At 40.4% G+C, this 19926-nt stretch overlaps 1 protein-coding gene across 4 annotated transcripts in view; it reads right to left on the minus strand.

The window, feature by feature from the left end:
* Kif3a (kinesin family member 3A) overlaps positions 1–19926 on the minus strand; it is a 47270-nt gene that overhangs the window by 16609 nt on the left and 10735 nt on the right. For all 4 annotated transcript variants that reach the window (XM_023713190.1, XM_004629340.2, XM_023713189.1 and 1 more), the window contains exons 3-9: positions 15014–15158; positions 14799–14883; positions 10491–10596; positions 6544–6683; positions 5851–6048; positions 5402–5576; positions 825–923 (exon numbers count right to left, since the gene is read on the minus strand). In XM_023713190.1, coding sequence (XP_023568958.1) covers positions 825–923; positions 5402–5576; positions 5851–6048; positions 6544–6683; positions 10491–10596; positions 14799–14883; positions 15014–15158 — 948 coding nt within the window. The remainder of the gene's footprint in view (positions 1–824; positions 924–5401; positions 5577–5850; positions 6049–6543; positions 6684–10490; positions 10597–14798; positions 14884–15013; positions 15159–19926) is intronic.

Consider the following 19926-nt stretch of genomic DNA (forward strand, 5'->3'; position numbering starts at 1 on the left):
ACCCAGAGGGGCGTGACCAGCCTGGAACTGCACTAACTACGCACACTGGGTGTGCTGCCACATCTTGCTCTCTACCATGCTTCGCCTGTCTTTTGAATTTAAACTAATTTTAAATTTGGGTTATCTGCTCAAGCTGTAATGGGTCTATTTTCAACAAGATCATTTAAATAAGACAAGCGAAATAATGCACCAGCTTGAAAACAATGAACCACATTAATGGAAGAGAGTTCTGAAATAAGTATTTTGGCTAAGAGGGTTTGAAATGCAGGCATTATAATATGCCGTCTCTTTTGCACGCTCCCTCCACCCTTAGCACGACGCAGTCTTACTCGTGCTTATTAGCAGATATGACAGAGTCAGGAGGAGAGTAATGCCTTATAAAGAAAAATAACTTAAAAATCCTCATATGAATTTATTATTTAAAATTTTAATGACTTCTAAAAAGTAACCTCACTTCAGGGAAACATCCATATTATCCTAATTTCCTAAAAATGTAGGTTTTGAACCCAATTAAAAGTCCCGCACATAAAACTAAAACCTTAAATAAATTTCAAAATGGTATAACTAGTATCACAGATTTTTACAATTCTAAAAAATGAACAAAAGACTAGATAGTATAGTACTACTGTAAATCAGCTATAAACAGATCAGAATAGAAGAAAAACTGCAGTTAACAAGGCATATGACATACATCCTGCTTTCTAATTGCTGTGACAACTAGAAATGGCAAATAAAGGCATGCACTCTACTGCCTACGGCACGTAAAAGCACTGTCAGACGGCAGCTCATTCATTGCCACAACTGGAGCCTTAAGCCGCACTCACCCCTCCTCCTTTTCCTTTTCTCTCCGTCTTCTCCAACCTCACCCTCTTCATCGTCATCTTCCTCTGACCCGCTGATATCAGAGCCTGATATTTCTTCCCCTTAGAAATGTAATGCAAAGTTTTAGCTTTACTATGTCACTGGCTGGTCAGGAAATACTTATGTCAATTTTCTACATTAAATCTTGGTTGCTCCAAACACAAATTTAAATGCTATTTAACTGCTTTCCAAAACACACTGGAAGGGCCAGCCAAATAGCTCAGCAGATTAAAGCCCATGCAAGTGGGTGCAGGGGCTAGGGGCTCGACCCCCAGGCCTGCCATGCCGGCCCCACCCCCGGGGCACCCTGCAACGGCAATTGAGACTGGGTGTGGTGGCGCACGCCTATGATCCCAGTTTTTGGGAGGCTGTAAACAGGCGGATCACTAAGAGTCTGATCTAGTAGGGAGACCCTGAATATCCTGTAGACTCTTCCCCCCACCAAAAAAAAAAAAAAACCACACACACACACTGGATATGTGAAATATTTAAGCTATACACAGAGACTTTATTTTTAAAGTCTCAAAACATAAGTTAAACTCTTGCTGAGGCAGGAGGATCACTAAGAATTTAGAGACCAGCCTGGGCTACAAAGTGAGCTCAAGGCGAGCCTGAACTATACAGCAAGACCCTTTCTCAAAAAGACAAAAGAAAAGTTAAACTCTGACCCAATTAAAATTCCAAACTGGGGCTGGGGAGATAGCTCGGTAGAGTAAGCACTTGCTGGGCAAGTGCAAGGGCCTGAGTTTAATCCCCGGTTCCACCAAAACGACAACAACAAAAATTCCAAACCATGATGTAAGTACAGCTATAAATATGTATATCAATCATGTTAGAGCAATTAAGTCTTTTAAAAATGTGATTACATTGATGGAGCACTTTATCCTTATTTTTCTCTTTAAGATTTTAAATAATTCATTCAACCAGTATCTTTTTGTCTCTCTCTCTCTCTTTTTTTGGTGCTGGGAATCAAACTCAGGACCTTGCACTTGCCAGGCAGGAACTGTGCCACTGAGCTATATTCCCAGGCCTCAATTAGTATTTTTTATTTTTATTTATTTATTTATTTTGGTGTGTGCGTGTGTGTGGCTGGCTCAGCCCGCACCTGGGGTGTGGATGGCGTGGCATGTGGCGCCCGAGAGCAGATACAACTAGGTCTCTGTGCCTGCCTAAGGTGGCCTAAGCAGGCACTTTAGACTGCTGAGCTACCTCGCTGGCCCGTCAACTAGTATCCTTTGAAGAGTCATAAAACTGTCACCTAACACGGTGATTTCATTTTTAGGACTATGTCACACAAACTATTTCAAAAGTTGAACTTACTTACAAAGGTAATGTTAACTATGTATTGACTTAAAGACAAAAATACAACAAAAGCAATTAACTAATGTTAATGCAGATTAGTGCTACATTAACTTCAAGTTAGTTATTTGAAAATATCGTCATCCACAAACGAAATGTTTAAGAAAACAAAGATAACTGGGAGGAAAAAGAAAATACAAATCAAAACCAAGTAAGTTGTTCCTATAAGCAAATATGCAGAGAAAATAGAGTCTTAGGCAAATAAATCACTAAAACTATTTTGTCCCTTTGGCTGAGACACAGAGGTGGCTTGGCAAAGGTGAGCAAGCGCACCGAGCAGCCAAGCTGTGGGGTCTAACCACATTCTGTAGAGAAGGCACCTGGGAGAGACAGATGCCCCTAAGGTCTCAGTAACGAAGATGCAAGGTTAGCTTAAAACATCTTGTAGTATCAGTAAAAAGAGAAGCGCTTAAGAATAACCAGATGGAGGCCAGGGAGATAGCTCAGCAGAATAGGTGCCGGCCTGGCAAACACACGGTCCTGAGTTCAGTCCCCTGTACTGAACTCAAAAACAAACAAACAAAAACCCAACAGTGTCAAGAATAACCTGATGGCAACATGCTGACTATGAACAGCAACTCCCTCCAGGGGCCTCCAATGGCCCACACGAGGACAATTTAAGAAACAAAATAAATTATGATAGCATTGGGCTATAATCTATGGCTAAATACTTGATAAAATAAACAGAGGAAAAAGGAACCTTCTTTCTTAAAACAGAATTCTAAACACCAAGCACCAAAAGAACGATGAGAATAGAGTCATCACAAAGCAAATGCCACAGAATTACTGTTTCAGGCAAGAACCGTGGATGGACACTAATCCACAGAAGTATGATGAGAGATCCTGCCTCCCAGCCACACCAATTACAAACAAACAAACAAAAAATAACACACAGTGGGGATGCCTCACCAAGCAGCTATGAGAAAACTGTAGACAAACTCAAATGAAGCAATGTTTTACCAAATACATGACCAGAAGTATGGCTCTTAAAGACAAAGACTGAGGAGACTAAGAAGATGTGACAAATCCAATAAGAAGATGTGACAAATCCAATGTGACCCTAGGTCAAATTCTTGACTTTAAAAAAAGACTGGGAGGAAAATAGGCAAAATGTGAATGAAATCTGTAGGTTAGCTAGTAAGTTCAGTAACAGAACTGTAGTTACATTAGATTTTATATTAGCAGTAACTAACTGGGTAAAGGGTGGATAGGAACTCTCTGTACCATATATATATATATAATTTTAAAGTAAAAAGGTTAGAAAATTAATGTTTCAATGCTTTCGCTGACTTTTTATTGTCCATGTGATCAATCCTATTAATGAGCTCATAAAAACTGAAAGCACGGAGTCATAAGAAACCAAAACAACGAAGTATGTTAAAAAATAGTATTGCCACGTGACCCAGCTGTTCTACTTCCGGCACGTTCTCCAACTTGAAGCAAGCATAGGTGTTTGCACACCCACATACACAGCAGTAGTATTCACACAGGCCAAAGCAATCCAAGTATCTGTGACAGATGAGTGGATGAACCAAATACAGCACAAACATACAAGGAATCTTTTTCAGCCTTAAGGAGGAAGGAAATTTGAACATGCTACAGTATGGATGAGCCGAAAAGGCATTATACCCTGCAAACAAGCCAGACAGAAAGGGCAAATACTGTGTGACTTTACTTATACAAGGTGCCCAGAAGAGTGAAGTGCACAGAAAACAGCAAGGTGTTTCAGGGACTAGCGTGAGAAAGAAACAGGGAGTCAGTATTGGTGAGGGACAGAATTGTTGTCTGAGATGATGGAAAAGTTCTGAAGATGAACTGTGATGGTTTTACAACAATGTGAATGTAACTTTTTTTTTTTTTTTAACGGAACCAGGGATTGAGCTCAGGCCCTTACACTTGCCAGGCAAGCGCTTATTAAACTGAGCTATCTCCCCGGCCCGTGAATGTAACTTCTATACCATCAATACGTAAACTTTAACATGATAAGTTTATGTTGCCACATAAAAACACAAATAGCCAGGCGCAGTGGCACACGCCTGCAATCCCAGCAATTGGGAGGCTGAGGCAGGAGTATCACTGCACCTTCAGGGCCAGCCTGGGCTACAATGTGAGTTCTAGGCCAGCCAGAATTGCATAGTGAAATCCTACCTCAAAAGGAAGAAAAAAAAAAAAAAAAAAAAAAAGACAAAGAATAAACCGCAAAAGAAAGGCATACACTTAGGACTAACCTTAAAAATTTTTATAACATACTGGCTATAAATACCACCTAGTGGTCACATTTGAAACACCAAACTTCATTATCGCCACTGCTTTTCCTCAATACTCTCCCTCAAGTTTACGGAACCAGTACCTTCTCCCACCGCTGGTGATGGGCTCACGACCTGGATTTCACCTCTGAGCCAACCAGCTTCCCCCCGGAGGGCAAGGGCTCAGTCTAACAGCCCTGTTTCCCGGGCTTTGTCTCCAGCGCAGAAGTGCAGCGCTCTACGATGCAGGGCAGCCACACACCCTCCTGAGGAAGAACCTCAAATTTTCTAACTTTCTAGTATTATCTTGCTAGAAAATAATTTTCAAAGGCTCATGTTCAAATTTAAGTGTAAAAGCTTATTTAAGGCCATGCAGTGCCTCTTTACTCAGAGCGAGCTTTGTTACTCCTGAGCATCCCACGTCTTTTTTTACTTCAAACAATAGTGAGCTGAGCTGATAACTGCAAAGCCAGACTGTGGTCATTTTCATCTAGATACACACACAGTTGAATGTGCTTATACGAAGATAAAATTTCTTGTTTTTGTTTTTGTTTTTTGCGGCACTGGGGATTGAACTGAGGACCTTGCGCTTGCCAGGCAAGCACTTACTGTGCTGAGCTATTTCCCCAGCCCTCGATAAAATTTCATTGCTGCACAAGTGGCCATAGGAAATCTTCAAAAGGCCATGGGGATAAAGACAGCCCAATTTCGGGGAGATTTCACCTTTTTTTAGAACAAAATATGCAAATATTATACACTCTTAAGCCTAATACGAAAAGGCTGAAGTCTGTAAGTATGAAGTTGCTTTCCAGAACGTTTTTCAAATCTGAATGCCACAGGCGCAAACACTGCCCAGTAGGTGGCTTTGTAAAAACACTCTGCAGCCCAAAGCGCCTTCAGCCAGCACGCAGACTAGCATTCTGCGAGGAGCTTACCTTCTTCAAGCTTCTTCTTCAGTTCTTCTATTTCTTTCTGAAACTGACGAAGCAGAGCATCCTTTGGGTCTTCATTAATTCTAGCTTTATTTTTAATATTCTTAGCACGATTGGCATACCGTAACGTACTGATAGTTTCATCATAATTGTAATCTGCTGGCCCAATATTTGCACACTGTTGGATCAAAAGTACAAAACATTTTCCATTACTAGTTAATGCTACCATTACAAATATAATCAAAATGTTTGAAACATATATGCACTTTGGCCTTCTTGAAGACAGTATTGATCACATGGCTTCAGATGACACAACTGTGGATTAAGAGAGACAGCTTACTATAAAAAGATAACCACAAGTCAAGAAAAATAGATAACAGATTTTTAAATGTTACGTGTACCAATTACGGGCATAAGCTGAAGTCTACCGCCTGATACAAGACAAGGCTCACCATCATGGTTTTCGAGTTTCCACCTAAAGAATCCTGAAGAAGACGAGTCAGCTTGGAGTTACGGTAAGGCACGTGAGTGCTTTTTCCATCAACCAAGGCAGAAATCACATTACCAAGTGTGGAAAGTGAAAGATTGATTTTTGTAGCTTCCTTTAGACGTTGTCCTGTAGCTCCAGTTTTTGCTTGTCTTTCTGAGCCCTAGCAATAAACAGACATGAAAGTTGAGTTGAAACAAAAAATACAGAATATTCTCCCTGAGATTTTTTTTTTTTTTTTTTTTTGGGGGGGGGTCTTTTTGAGACAGGGTTTCACAGCGCAGTTCCGGCTGGCCTTGAACTCACTCTGTAGCCCAGGCTGGCCTCAAACTCTCAGCGATCCTTCTGCCCTAGCCAGCCAAGTGCTGGGATTACAGATATGCACCATGCCATCCTGCCTGTTCCCAAGATTTTTAAAAAATAAGCTAACAGCAAGTAAGAAGGGATGAGAAGTGGGAGAGAGCAGATGAAGCGAGACTGAACCCAGGGGGGCATCACACTGTTCATACCCCTGAACTAGTCCATAACGCACAGTACGTTAAACACATATAAGCAGCTTCTAAAAGATTATATGTAAGTCATACCTTTTCATTTTAATTTTTATTTATCTCTGAGATAAACATTATAAGAAAAACTCCGTCAGCACCCCACTACTCACAGCCAGGTCCACGAGATGTAGCTTGCCCATCCTGACGTGCATGTTGCCATCCACGCCCTTCTCGCTGCACTCAATGGTGATAGTGAAGATGGCATGGGAGCGGGAGCTGTGCTCGTTCATGTTGGTGGCGCCCACAGAGCCTGGGAGAAGGGGCAAGTTAGTCATACTCGTGCTCAATGCCTAATTTCATCACGATCAAAAGGTAGAGAGCATGGCGAAGCCATGAAAGTGCTGACGGGCTCTTCTGCTTCAGTCCGCCATCGAGCGCGTGCGCTCGCCTCCTACCCGCACCATGTCTTCTCACAAGCCTTTCAGAACCAAACAACCCCTGGCCAGGAAGCAAAAGCAGAATCACCCCATTCCTCAGTGGATTCGTATGAAGACAGGTAATAAATCAGGTACAACTCCAGGAGGAGAACTGGAGGAGGACCAGGCTAGGACTGTAAGGCGCTGCACATGAGCTGCAGCATCTTTACCCTCTGGGAGGTCACAAGACGATGTCATCTTGTAATCATGGTCAAGACAATAATGAATAAAGTTTTAAAAATAAAAAATTTTAAAAAGTAAGTGCTGATGTGCATTTAGCTATTCCATGAACAAGTCCTTATAGTTTATGTTAAGAATGGTGTCAAACCCACTGACTGAAGACACTCTGTGAGCACTTATTTGGGCGTGGTGCTGCACCCCAGGGGCCAGCTACGGGGAGGCTGCGGGAGGAGGGGCTAGGCAGCACTGCAGCTCGAGACCAGCCTAGGCAACAAGAAGCACAACTGCACATACAATCACACTTAGAGATACATGTTAAATATTTGGAAGCATTTTCGCTGGCTCTGCTATCTCTGAAGAGAATTATATTTTGGGGCCTGACCCACAGAAATACACAAACAAGAATATTCAGTCCTCAACTATTTACAACAGTGAAAGACTAGTAACCACCAATAAGACCTTGGTTACATGGGTAGAGAGCAATCACATTAGCAGGGGTTTTGCGGGCTCAGGCTGCCTTAACAAGGCGGCAGGCATGGTGTGGTATGTGGAGCTGGGTTGAGCTGCTGTCCTGTCAGCCTGACTGCGTTTGCCCACGCGGGCACTTAAACATCTGAGCTAACCAGCAAGCCCCCAGCAGTTTTTTTTCAAAAAGATAGGCCTATGTCAAATTACATGAAAAGATGCTTTATAATACATGAAGTTGTTAAAAAGCCAAGTCAGAGAGGAACATACTAAGATTTCGGTATGTCATTTACATGAATAGATTGTATAATAGGCATGTATTTAGTTTTTCTTAAATCCTGAAGTACTTTAAAAACATTAATTTTAGCCAATGCCCAAACTATCTTTCTACTGTACATATTCATGCAGAACGTTTCTATGCATGCTTTAATTTCCAGTTTAGTCATTAAAGTATATTCGCCATTAGCATGTGACTATTAGAAGTCATGTGACTTTAATGTAAATTGTCCTAATACACTAAAAGCCCAGGGGCTGGCAAGATAGCTCAACAGACTAAGCACCTGCTTAGGCAAACGCACGGACCCAAGTTCGATCCCAGGCACTACATGCCACACCAGCCTGCTCCCGTGTGTGCTGAGCTGGCCAAGACGCGCATGGTGGTACACGCCTGTAATCCCAGCACTGGAGAGGCTGAGGCAGGAGGATCACTACAAGTCAGAGCTGCACAGTGAAACCCTATACCAAATATATTTTAAAAATAATAAAAATAAAATAATGCCCAATGAAAAAAGGTAAATGAAAAATTAGTGAACAAATAAACTACATATGTGAGGTGACAAACACGAATCACCCTGATCTGATCATACACATGTACTAAAATGTCACACTACATTCCATAAACATTTATAATCACTGTGTCAACAAAAAAATTAAAAATATATGCACATACAGATTTTTTTGGGGGGTGCTCTTTTTTGAGAGAGGGTCTCGCTATGCAGTTCTGGCTGGTCTAGAGCTCATTTTGTAGCCCAGGCTGATCTTGAATGTGCAACAATCCTGCCTCAGCCTCCCAAAACATGTATTTTGAAAAGCACTTTACCATGAAAGAAAATATGAAGTTTTAGATCATGATGCGCATGCTATGATATTCAGAGAGAAGAGTACTGACTTTGGGGAATTTATTTTTGTTTTGTTCAGGTTTATTTTTTAAAGACAGGTCTCGCTAAGTAATCCAGCCTGGCCTCAACCTTGTGGTGATCCTCCCGCCTCAGCCTTCTGAGTACTGGGATTACAGGTGTGCACCACTACTGGGTAACTTACTTTTGAATTCTGTGATGATAATGCAGAGGAAACTGAGCAGACACGGAGGAAAGCAAGGGGAAAGTTCTGTGCTAATACTGTGTGGACAGTATTTCTTGCCTCTATCTTATACTCTGAATAATTACTACAAAGATAACAATATGCAATGTATTAATTATTGTTACTGTCCTACTGCCCTATTTTGAAACTATTTTTATTTTTTCTTTCTCTCTTTAAAACTGGAAAAAAAAAAAAAAAAGCAAGGAAAGTAGTATGTTCATGGTAGACTCATAAAAATGCTTACTATAGGAGCCGGGGCTGGCAAGCACAAGGTCCCAAGTTCAATCCCCAGGATCACACACACAAAAATAAGCTTACTATAGAAATGCTGAGCTTACCTGTATGTTTGAAAATGTTCATAATGAACATTGTGGCAAAATGAAAACAGAATAATTAAAGATGTAAAACAATTACTTAAAGAAACAATGGGATTTAAGATTCTATACTATACTTTCTAATTTCTTTTAAATAAAATAAGTCTCTCCCACTGTTATGGTTTGTGTTTAGTTGTCTCCCCAAAACGTCATACAGTCATGGGGGAGAGACTTCTAGAGTTTGTGATTAACGCATGATCCACTGGGATTATGGGTGTGAGTGCTGCTGGGATTAGGGGCAGCCTGGGGCATATGGCCTGCATGCAACTCAAGGGAGACAGACTTGCTGTCTGCAGTCACTGTTGCCGCTACTCTTTCCATTTGCTCTTGCTGTTTTCCACCGCCATGAACCGCTGCCCTCTGTCATGTTCCAGTGTGTCGTGGAGCCAGCTGAGTATGGACTGAAGCCTCCAGTAACTGTAAGCTAAATAAACCTTTCCTTCCTTCATTTTGGGTGTCAGGTATTTGTCCCAGAAACAAGAGTAACTGAGACAATCACAAACTAGAAAGCGTTATGAAATTTGATACCAGTTGAAATCAATTGACTAGTAAGTGATACACAGACTATTAGGTCTTATTTTATCTTCTGGATTTTTTTCCATTTAACATTATCTCCTATGTGTGTAGTGTTTTGTACTATATTTATGTAACTATTAATGATTTTTACATTGTTTATATCTGAAAATATTTTTCTAGAGTATCATCTAAAATCGGAAACAATAGGCCTAAAGAATGTACTTTTAAAATACATTGGGGCTGGGGAGATGGCTCAGTAGGATAAGCGCTTGACCGGCAAACGCAAGGATCTGAGTTCAATCCCCGGTTCCGCAAAAAAATAAAATAAAATAAAATACGTTAAATACAATGTCATCAAAAATGCTATACCAATTTCCATTTCAGTCCCAGTACATGGATCTTCAAAGTAATACGGAATTTGGAGATCCTTCATTCAACTTGCTGGGTGAAATATTTCTCATTGTTTTGATGTGTATTCTTCTGATTACTTGTGAAATTAATATCTGTATTATATGTATGTAGCTATAGGGGAGTTTCACAGAGTACCATAATTAAAAAGAAATAAAAATTTTGGTCAGCATAGAAAACAATCCTGTGTTATTTTTCTTCACATATGTGTCTTTACAGAGTATCGAGTGAAAGAGTTATTTTTCAAGAAACCTAAAAACCCAGCATCTTTAGGGCAAAGTGCTACAAGTTTTATTTCTCAACCAGTCTACTCAACATCACAGTTACGACTATACTTACGATTTTTGTGGCCTAGCGTCATAATTCTATCCATATCATCAGCATTATTTACTACATAAGCTGATAAATCTTTGATATAAACTCCCACATCAGGTCTTTCTTTAACCTAAAACAAACAAACAAATAAATGAATAAATACACACTTTATATCAGTAATGCTTCCATAATTACACATTGAACATCTACTATGAGTTTGGTACTCTATAAGATAGTAAAGTTATGGATATGAACAAAATGCAGACCCTTCATCCATGCGGCAAAAACGGATAAGACAAGCAGACAAATCATTGCATTTCAGCTGTGATGATGCTATAAAGAAAAAGCACAAGACAGTACGGGAATATACTAGACTGTACAGCAGTGAAGCGGCCACGATAAACTGCCCCAAGATGAGGTTTAAACTAAAATCTGAAGAAATCAGAGGTAGGCTGTCTAGTTCAGGATAGGGAGGACAGGAAAATGTGCAACAATCCTGCCATGAGGTGGGGGACCTAGGCATTTATAAAAAATAAACAAGCAAAAGAGAGGGTAGCTGGAAAAACAAACCAGGGTGCTTGCGGGTTAGCTCACTGTCTAAAGCACCTGCTTGTGCAAACTCAGTCAGGCCCAGAGGACTGAGGTTCCATCTCCAGCACCACATGCCATACCAGACCCACCCTTAAGGCAGCCTGAGCCAGCCAAAAAAACAAAAAAAAAAAAAAAGAAAAGAAAGAATCTTTCTAAGGGCCAGCCAAATCAATCCCAGTTCTTGGGAGGCTCAACCCAGGCTGACCACTACGGATCACTATGAGTCTGATCTATGTAGTCAGACCCAGTAGACCCTGTACTAAATACAAAAAGAAAAAAAAGAAAAAGAAAGAAAGAGAAAACCAGATATTTGGTTGTAGAGAGAGGCAGAGACAAGCCTAAGAATAGGCCTCAGCCCATTATGGTAGCAGCAATTTAAGCAGTGACACTGAAGAGGACGCTGGGGGACCCAGAGGTCTTGGAGACCAGACAACTTCCAGGGAGAGCCACACCTGAGTCTGTTTTGATGTGCTCCCTCTATGTCAGGTGTGGCCTGATAAAGATCTTCAAAGGCTTTAAATCTTTCTAAAAGTTTAAAAATGATCAGTTTCTATCAATACTTCTCCAAAGGGTATGGATAGGACTACTGTGGAAGACAAAGTGTACATTTCTAATCTGGCACACTGAAATTTTTACAGAAATACAAAAATCATGCACTTGGTTGCCACAACAATGAAAAATGGCTACGAAATTTTTAGGCATCTATTCTCACTTTCTGTACTCATCTCACTGCCCCCTGGAAGCAAACATTCTTCAAACTAGTATCTGTCTATGAATTACTGGTTGCTATCAACTCTATAAAGTTTTTTGTAATCACAATATATAATTCAAAATTGAGTGAATATGTATAGATGAATTAGATATAAAATATGAAAAAATAAAAGTTTGAATTTTTAAAGTTAAAAAAGGTGGATGGCAATGCTACCAGAGAAATTTGACCATGAGCTAGGGTACAGCTCAGTGGTACAGTGTGTGCTCAGCATGCACAAAGCCCTGGTTTCATCCAGAACCCTAACAGCAGGCCTTTATATCATAAAAGCCATCAACTTAATTTTTAAAACTTTTTCTTATGTATTCGGTACAGGGTCTCACTATGCAGCTCGAACTTGCAGTGGTTCTTCTGTTTCAGCCTCCCCAGCGCTGGGATTACAGGCGTGCACAACCACCCCTGGACTCAGTGGCCAGCTCAGCGCACCTGGGGAGGGCCAGCACGGTATGTGGTACTGGGGATTGAACCCAGGTCCTTGCACTTGCCTAGGCAGGCACTCAGACCGCTGAGCTATCTCTGCGGCCCCATCAACTTAATTTTTATAACAAACATACCTGTTACCCACACCCAGAATGTTGTAGAAATCTGTGAGGGGTTCAGGTTCATTGAAAAGCAATTAGCACTTAGAGGTAGGGACCAAGATAGTAAACCTTCTGAGTATGACCCAAAGCAGAACATCCAAACAATGACTGATGTCCTACCAGATAGACACATGGATTACAAAAAACTACCCACAATTATGTGAGTGTAAGACCCAGATAATTACATCTATATACAGCTTTAAAGACAAGTGCTGGGCCAGGGAGATACCTCAGTGGCATATGCACCTGTCTGGCAAGCATAAGGTCCCAAGTTCTATCTCCTGTATCTCAAAAAAAAAAAAAAAAAAAAGTGCTTTCCCACAGTAACAGTAATAATGACAACAATATAACATAGTCATAAAGGGAAAACTGAGGAAAAAACTATTTTTCTCAGAATTTTATCAAGGGCTAGTCATTGCTCTAAAAGACTGTAACACTGACAACAGCACCGATCAATACTAATGTACCTGTGACAGGCTGCATCTGCAGTGACTGCAGTCACAGTGACTGTACATGCCTTTGACTATCTTACCATGTCGTCAACTGTGTCCCATCTAAATACACATTAAGCATGAGCTCCTTCCTCCCGCACTGTAGGAGCTAAGTCCAAGGAGCAATGAGCTACTTCTCCAGACTTTTTATATTGTTAGTCTGAGACAGAATCTCACCAAAGTACCCACGCTGGCCTAGATGTTCAATCCTCCTGCCTCAACTTCTCTGTGCATGGCTGCATTTTATTTTTTACTAATTGCTACTGTACCTTATGTTCTAGCTAAGCAGTATGTCAATCTTTAAAATTGTGTGTAAATTTAATCACCTATGAAGTTCATATCAGAACAGTTGGAAGGATATTATAAAATCTTATAAAAAGGAGCTCTATGTCTAATAGGGTTCAGAATCACTATCAAGAATGTTCTGAGGGACACAGCTCAGTGGTACAGCAACTGCCTGGCAAGCACGAGGTCCTGTGTTCAATTCCTAGTACCAAGAAACAAAAAAGAAAAGAAAAAGAATGTCCCCTTCAGGAGGCTGAGACAGGAAGACCACTGAGAGTTCAAGCCCAGCCTAAAGTATAGACCCTGTCTCAAAAAAAAAAAAAAAGAATATTTTCCAGAATCTGCTCCTGAAAATAAATCTGATCTACAATTATGAGTCCAAAAACAGAAATATTCTTTGTAAATTATTTTTCTCTAAGAATCTGTATAATAAAACATTTTTAGGAAGTAAGGACAGTATAACAAAGTATCCATCAAAAAACTAAAGAAAGAGGACAACTGGCAACAAAAAGTTGTTTCTACATTTGGTATGTACTTGTAATCAATGCAGAATAAATATTGACTATTCAATAAGTACAGACAATCCCTAATGCTCTAATACACTGCTCCAAAACTCTACTTATATAAACTTTTCTTAAAAAGCTAGTATTTACTGAATATTATGTGTAACGCATTTAATCAGTTTAAATTTGTTAAAATTGGTAATAATCCTATAAGGTAGACCCTGTTATCATTTTAATTTTCACTTGAGGAAACTGAAGCTAAGAGATATTAAGTCAGAGGTTACAAAACCAAGATCAGAGCCAGAATCCATGGTCCAACAGCAAGACCCCACACCTCTCCCCTTAATCCTGACTGACACTACTGTTCACCTGCCACATGTAAATGAATCATCTCCCTACGCTCCTGTGCCACATCAGTGGGAGTGTCACCAGGGAGCACTCCATGAAATGAGGGACGTGGTTACTGCTCTCTGCACCGAGGGCCTAAAGCACACTGCAAGAGCGCAGTCCTGAGGCAGCTGCGGTGCACACACATTCTATACAATCCTGAAACTGCGGCTCCTCGTAGTCTAGCTTCCATTCTGCTACTCCACACCCATTTTTTAAAAAGTTTTCTTTTTTAGTCTTTTTTTGAGACAGGGTCTCACTATGCAGTTCAGGCTGGCTTTGAACTCACATGTCCTCTTGACTCAGCCTCCCAAGTGCTGGGATTACAGGCGTGTGCCTCTATGCCCAGCTCCACACAGTATTCTCTTACTATTTTAATGCCAATCAAAATTTCAATATTAATATTTTAAAGGCTTAGGAGCCAGGGAGATAGCTAGTAGAATAAGCAAGTGCTTGCCTGGCAAGCACAAGATCCTGAGTTCAAACCCTGGTACCATGAAAAAAAAAGGCTAGTCTTTCCTTGTTGCTTGTGAATGTTAAAAACTGGCAATATCTATCAATCAGCCAACAATTTACCACCTGACTCAGCAGTCTTGCCTCAGTAGTTATACAAGAAAAAAAAATGAGGTCATTTAAAATACTAAAAATACCTTTTATATAAAAAGGACCTTACTTTGGTAAATATTCTACCAAGTGGAAAGTACTTCCATTTCAGTGAGCCTTACCTCTAACCGCTGTGTCTGGTCCTTGCCCAAAAGGTCACGAACTTCTTCATTATATATTTCTAAATATGACACTCGAACTAAAAATCTATAAATAAAATATTATTAGTACAAAGAAAGCAGTAAAATCTTTATCTTCTTAAAAGTTTACAAAATGTGTATCTATATGGTTTTCCTACATTTGCACTTTTCAATATTAGAACATAATTGTCTTTTACCTTGTATCACCCTCTGCTTTTGCAATATGACCAAATATGTGAGCAAATGAGTTGGGAATAATTCCTCTAAGTTCAGGAACAGCTCGAACACCTTCCATGGTAAAAGTTTTGCCTGTTCCAGTTTGACCATATGCAAAAATAGTCCCTGAAAATGATGGAGAGAATTGTTAGAGTTTAATGCTACAAAAAATAGTTCTTAAAATCAATTCCTTTGACACTATAATATAACTCAGTTCTGGGATTCAAAATTTATTCCAGTATAGGGGACCTGGCCCTAGCTCAGTTCTTTAAGTGGCTGCTTCTGCAAAGCTGTCAGCCTCAGGGTGCTGCAGTTCGATCCCCACAACTCAAGCCAGCCAAACCACCCCTGAGGGCATTCGGAGCCAAAATTTATTCCAGTATAAATATCACCCTTATTACCCAAATGAGTAACGCTACTCTGTGATGTACAAAGAACTGTTACAGCAGCAGAGTTAATGAGGTAGTCCTAGCTGTCAATAAAAAGTACTGTATCCCAAACCCTAAATGCAAACCCTAATTATAAGAAATTTCTTATGATGTATACATATTATTTTTCTTTTTTTAAAATGTATTTGGTACAGGGTCTCACTACGCAGCTTAGACTCCTAGTGATCCTATTTTCAGCCTCCCTAGTGCTGGGATTACAGGCGTACACCACCATGCCCGGTCTCAGCAGCTGGCTCAGCATGCTCAGGGGCAGGGCCAGCACAGCATGTGGTGCCCGGGATGGAATCCCAGGCCCTATGCTTGCCTACACAAGTACTTGGTCTGCTGAGCTATCTCAGTGGCCCTTTATTTTTCTAAAGAGAATAAAAAATAGTAAAAAATAAATAAATATATAAACCATTAGAAATGACACAGAATTTCACTAAGCAAAATGATAAGAATTCAATAATGGTTGTTATATTACATATTATTGTCTTCAGATTTGATGCTCAAATTACCAGATATAAGCACACAAATACGTATCTATATGTGGGTATAGATTATATCCAGGGGAGGAAGAGCTGACTTGAATGGGACCTCCTAGTTTGTCGTGGAATCTCCAGAGTTCAGAGTGGCTACACCAGTCTACACTCTCACCAACAGGAGAGAAGGGTTCCTTTTTCTCCACAGCTCCTCTAGCATTTGCTACAGGTTCACTTCTTGATGACAGCCATTCTTTTCAGGGTGAGATGGAAACTCAGTGTTGTTTTAATTTGCATTTCTCAAATGACCAATGATGTTGAACATTTTTGCATATACTAATTTGTATTTCTTCATCTGAAAAGTGTATATTCACCTCAGATGTCTATTTTTTGATTGGGTCTTTGAATTTTGGGGGCCTGATTTTTCTTAATTATTTGTATGTTTTAGATAGATGTCCTTTGTGTGAGTATATATTAATAGCTTATTGTGGACATTAAATTGTACAAGTATAACACAAGAATGCAGGCTCCTAGAGCTGAAAGACCTAATTCTGAATCTTTATCTGCCACTTTTTGGCCACTTAAGCTTGAACAAGTCATCTAGCCAGCGACTGTTTCCTCAGTGGTAACACAGGGACAACTGCTTCAGAGTAACTCCTTTAAAGTAAGAGTAAGAACCAAATGAAATAATTAACTTCAAGCCATCAACATCAGGCCTGGCAGGGAGTACGGTGAATGATAACTTTTTCTTCCCTAAAGTAAGTTCATTTAAGAAACATTTTTTAAAGTAATAGTAACAGAAATAGATGTCATCAACTAAGAGGGACAATACAATTACTACAAGTAATGAGAGACAATTTAAATTTATTTCATACCCAAATTCATTCATGTGACCAACATTTACCACACATCTGAGTCTGGCACTGTATAGGTACGACAGGCAGAATACCAAGACAGATAAAATCCTTCACTTTAGGCTGGGTATAATCCTGGAGAGAGATACTGAGAATGCAAACCAGTTCTAGATGGGACGTGGACACAAATCAGCAGACTGGCTTGGGGAGAAGGGGAAAAGGGCAGGATGACGTTCCTGAAGATGTGAATGGTAAGATCTGAAATTCAAATAAGAATCAGACAGGAACAGAGAGCAAGAGAGAAGTAACATTCTGAGCAACCCAATGAGGTCGGAAAGGAATAAACAGAGACAGAAAAGGAAGGTAGGTGGAGAGAAAGTTAAAGAAACTAGCAGGGCCCCAATCCTGCAGGGGCATGATGGCTGTGTTAGTTTTGGGTCTTATACTAAAAGCAAAGTGAAGTCACAGAATGATCTGCCAGAGCAGTGGTACTGCGATCACTACGGCTAAATCATAAGTAAGGAAAGCAAACAAGGGGAGACGTGGAAAAACCAGTTGCAGAGTAGAGCAGTTGGCCAAGACAATGTACTAACAGATGGCCTAGGCCCTGGGGTGTGAGCCATGTGAGCCATGTGTGCAGGACGGCACACCTGCACAGCGAACAGCCTACCTAGCCAACAAGTGACATCCTCACTTTCAGAGTTTTTGTAGAAATAATCACACCAAATCCATATTTTACACATACATTTAAAAAAATTAAATTTCTTCCAGGCTGCTAAGTATTACAATCTGCCATTATGTACCACAATTTACTTTGAATAGGAGCTAAAATACTATGAACTCAAAGAAACACAACGAATTACAAAACAGTAAGCTGTCTGATGACAATAACAACTATTTATTGACCTTTACTATGTGCTAGGCCAAGCACTTTATATGCATTATTTCATTTTCACCCAAGCCCTAGAAGATAGACATAATTTTTGGCTACATAATTACTCCCATAATTTATATAGGAAAATACAGGTATATGCTGAATAATGTGCTCAATGTCATAAATTGTAGAGATAAAATCTTAACACAATCCATCAAGCTCTGAGAGCATAAATTTTTTGAACTAATATGCAACTACCAAAAATTTTTTTAATTAAAAATTAGTTTCTAGTAGGACTGGTGAGATAGCTCAGAAGACTGAGTGCCTGCTTAGGCAAGCACAGGGACCAGGGTTCGATCCCTGGCACCGCATGCCACACTGACCCTGCCCCCACATACACAAAGCTGCAGACCGAGTCCAGGCAAGTTGGTGCATGCCTGTAATCCCAGCACTGGGGAAGGTGAAAACAGGAGGATCTACAAGTCCAAGCTGCGCAGTGAGACCCTGTACCAAAAATTTAAAAAAAAAAAAAAAAGAAAGAAAGAAAGAAAAAATATGAAAATGCTACAAACAGTATGGCTCCAAATGTATGTTATTATGAACAGGAAAAACTGTGCAGGCTGTAAACCTATCAGTGTTGCCAGGCTACAACAGAGAATGAGAGGAGTATGTGAGCCACAGAAGACTGCAGCATATGTACTCTGCAGGATCTTACCGCCTTCAATAGGTGTCATTAACCTCTGCCCCCAACCACAAAATAGTAACACCAAGAGCAAACTCTAACATGCACTACGGGGTGTGGGTGACGCTGGCTGCCCATGCGGGCCCAGCTGTAAGCACACGCGTGCTGCTCTGAAGGAAGAGCACCTTGGAGGAGGGTGCGGGTGGGAACAGGAATCGCACGAGCACCTGCTGCACACTGTGCTGTGAATTTTGCTATAAACCTAAAACTACTCTAAAAAGCTTATTAAATTTTTTTTAATTATTTATTTATTTTTGAGATAGAATCTTACTATCTTGGCCAGGCAGGTCTCAAAAGCCCCGGCACCCAAACAGCTAGGACTAAAGGTACCCACCACTGCACCCAACTAAATTATTTTTAAATAATAGAAGGGCTACATATTTACCATTGAGAAACCCAGAATTACAGCTGAACCACATTTCAATAATGAAGAGCACAGCACCTGCCTGGCAAGTTCAAGGTTCTGAGCTTGAGTCCTAGCACACACACTCACACCCGGCCGAAAAATGATGAGTAAATAGAATTATATACTATAGCATTACAATTTTTTGTGCTTTTTCATGTTTATAAACTAGAAAACATAGCAGTAGAAACAATCAGAGTGCAAACATAGAACACAGCAGGGCTTCAGTGACAATTTCCAAGCAGCCTAGGGGGCCCGGCCCTAGCTCAGGCCTTTCAGTGGCTGCTTCCACAAAGCTGTCAGCCTCAGGTTGCTGGAGCTCGAACCTCCAAGCAGCCTAATTTCAAGCACCCTTATGTATCTTAGGAGTTCCCAAAAAGACACATGGTGGGAAGACAAAGAATGTTTGAAGAAATAGGACTGAAATGTTTTCCAAATTCGATGAAAACTCCAAACTCACGAAGCTTAATAATACATAAGCACAAGAAACACAAAATATACCAAAAATATCATAACAAAATTGCATGAAACTGATGACAAAGAATAAATCTTAAAACAACAACAAAAACAAAACCAGAGGACCAAAGGCATACTACACAAAGATGTAACCAAGCATGGCCGCCCATGCCCACGACGCCAGCACTCTGGAGGCTTAGGCAGGAAGGCTGCCACGAACCCACGACCAGCTTGCTTGCACAGCAAGGGCAAGGCCAGTCAGATTTCCGTAGAGAGATCCTGTCTCGAAAAAAAAAAAACATTTTTAAATATGAAACAGGGCCAGCCAGATAGCTCAGCGGGTTAAAGCGCCTGCTTAGGCAGATGCAGGGGCCAGGGACTCAATCCCCAGCCTGCCATGCCGGCATCCTGAGATGGCAAATGAGACTGGGCATGGTGGCACACCTGTAATCCCAGCAATTGGGAGGCTGAAAAACAGGAAGGATCAATACAAGTACAACCTGTGCAGAGACACCCTGTACTAAATACATAATAAATAAATAAATAAAAACTGACAGAACCCAAAGGAATAGGGAAATATAAAAATACGTCAGAAAATTCAATTCTCGATAACTGATAGATCAAGTTGATTGACTATGAGCAGATTAGTGAAACA

This window comes from Octodon degus, unplaced genomic scaffold (assembly GCF_000260255.1).
Source record: "Octodon degus isolate 3935 unplaced genomic scaffold, OctDeg1.0 scaffold00029, whole genome shotgun sequence".
NCBI classification, from domain to species: domain Eukaryota; kingdom Metazoa; phylum Chordata; class Mammalia; order Rodentia; family Octodontidae; genus Octodon; species Octodon degus.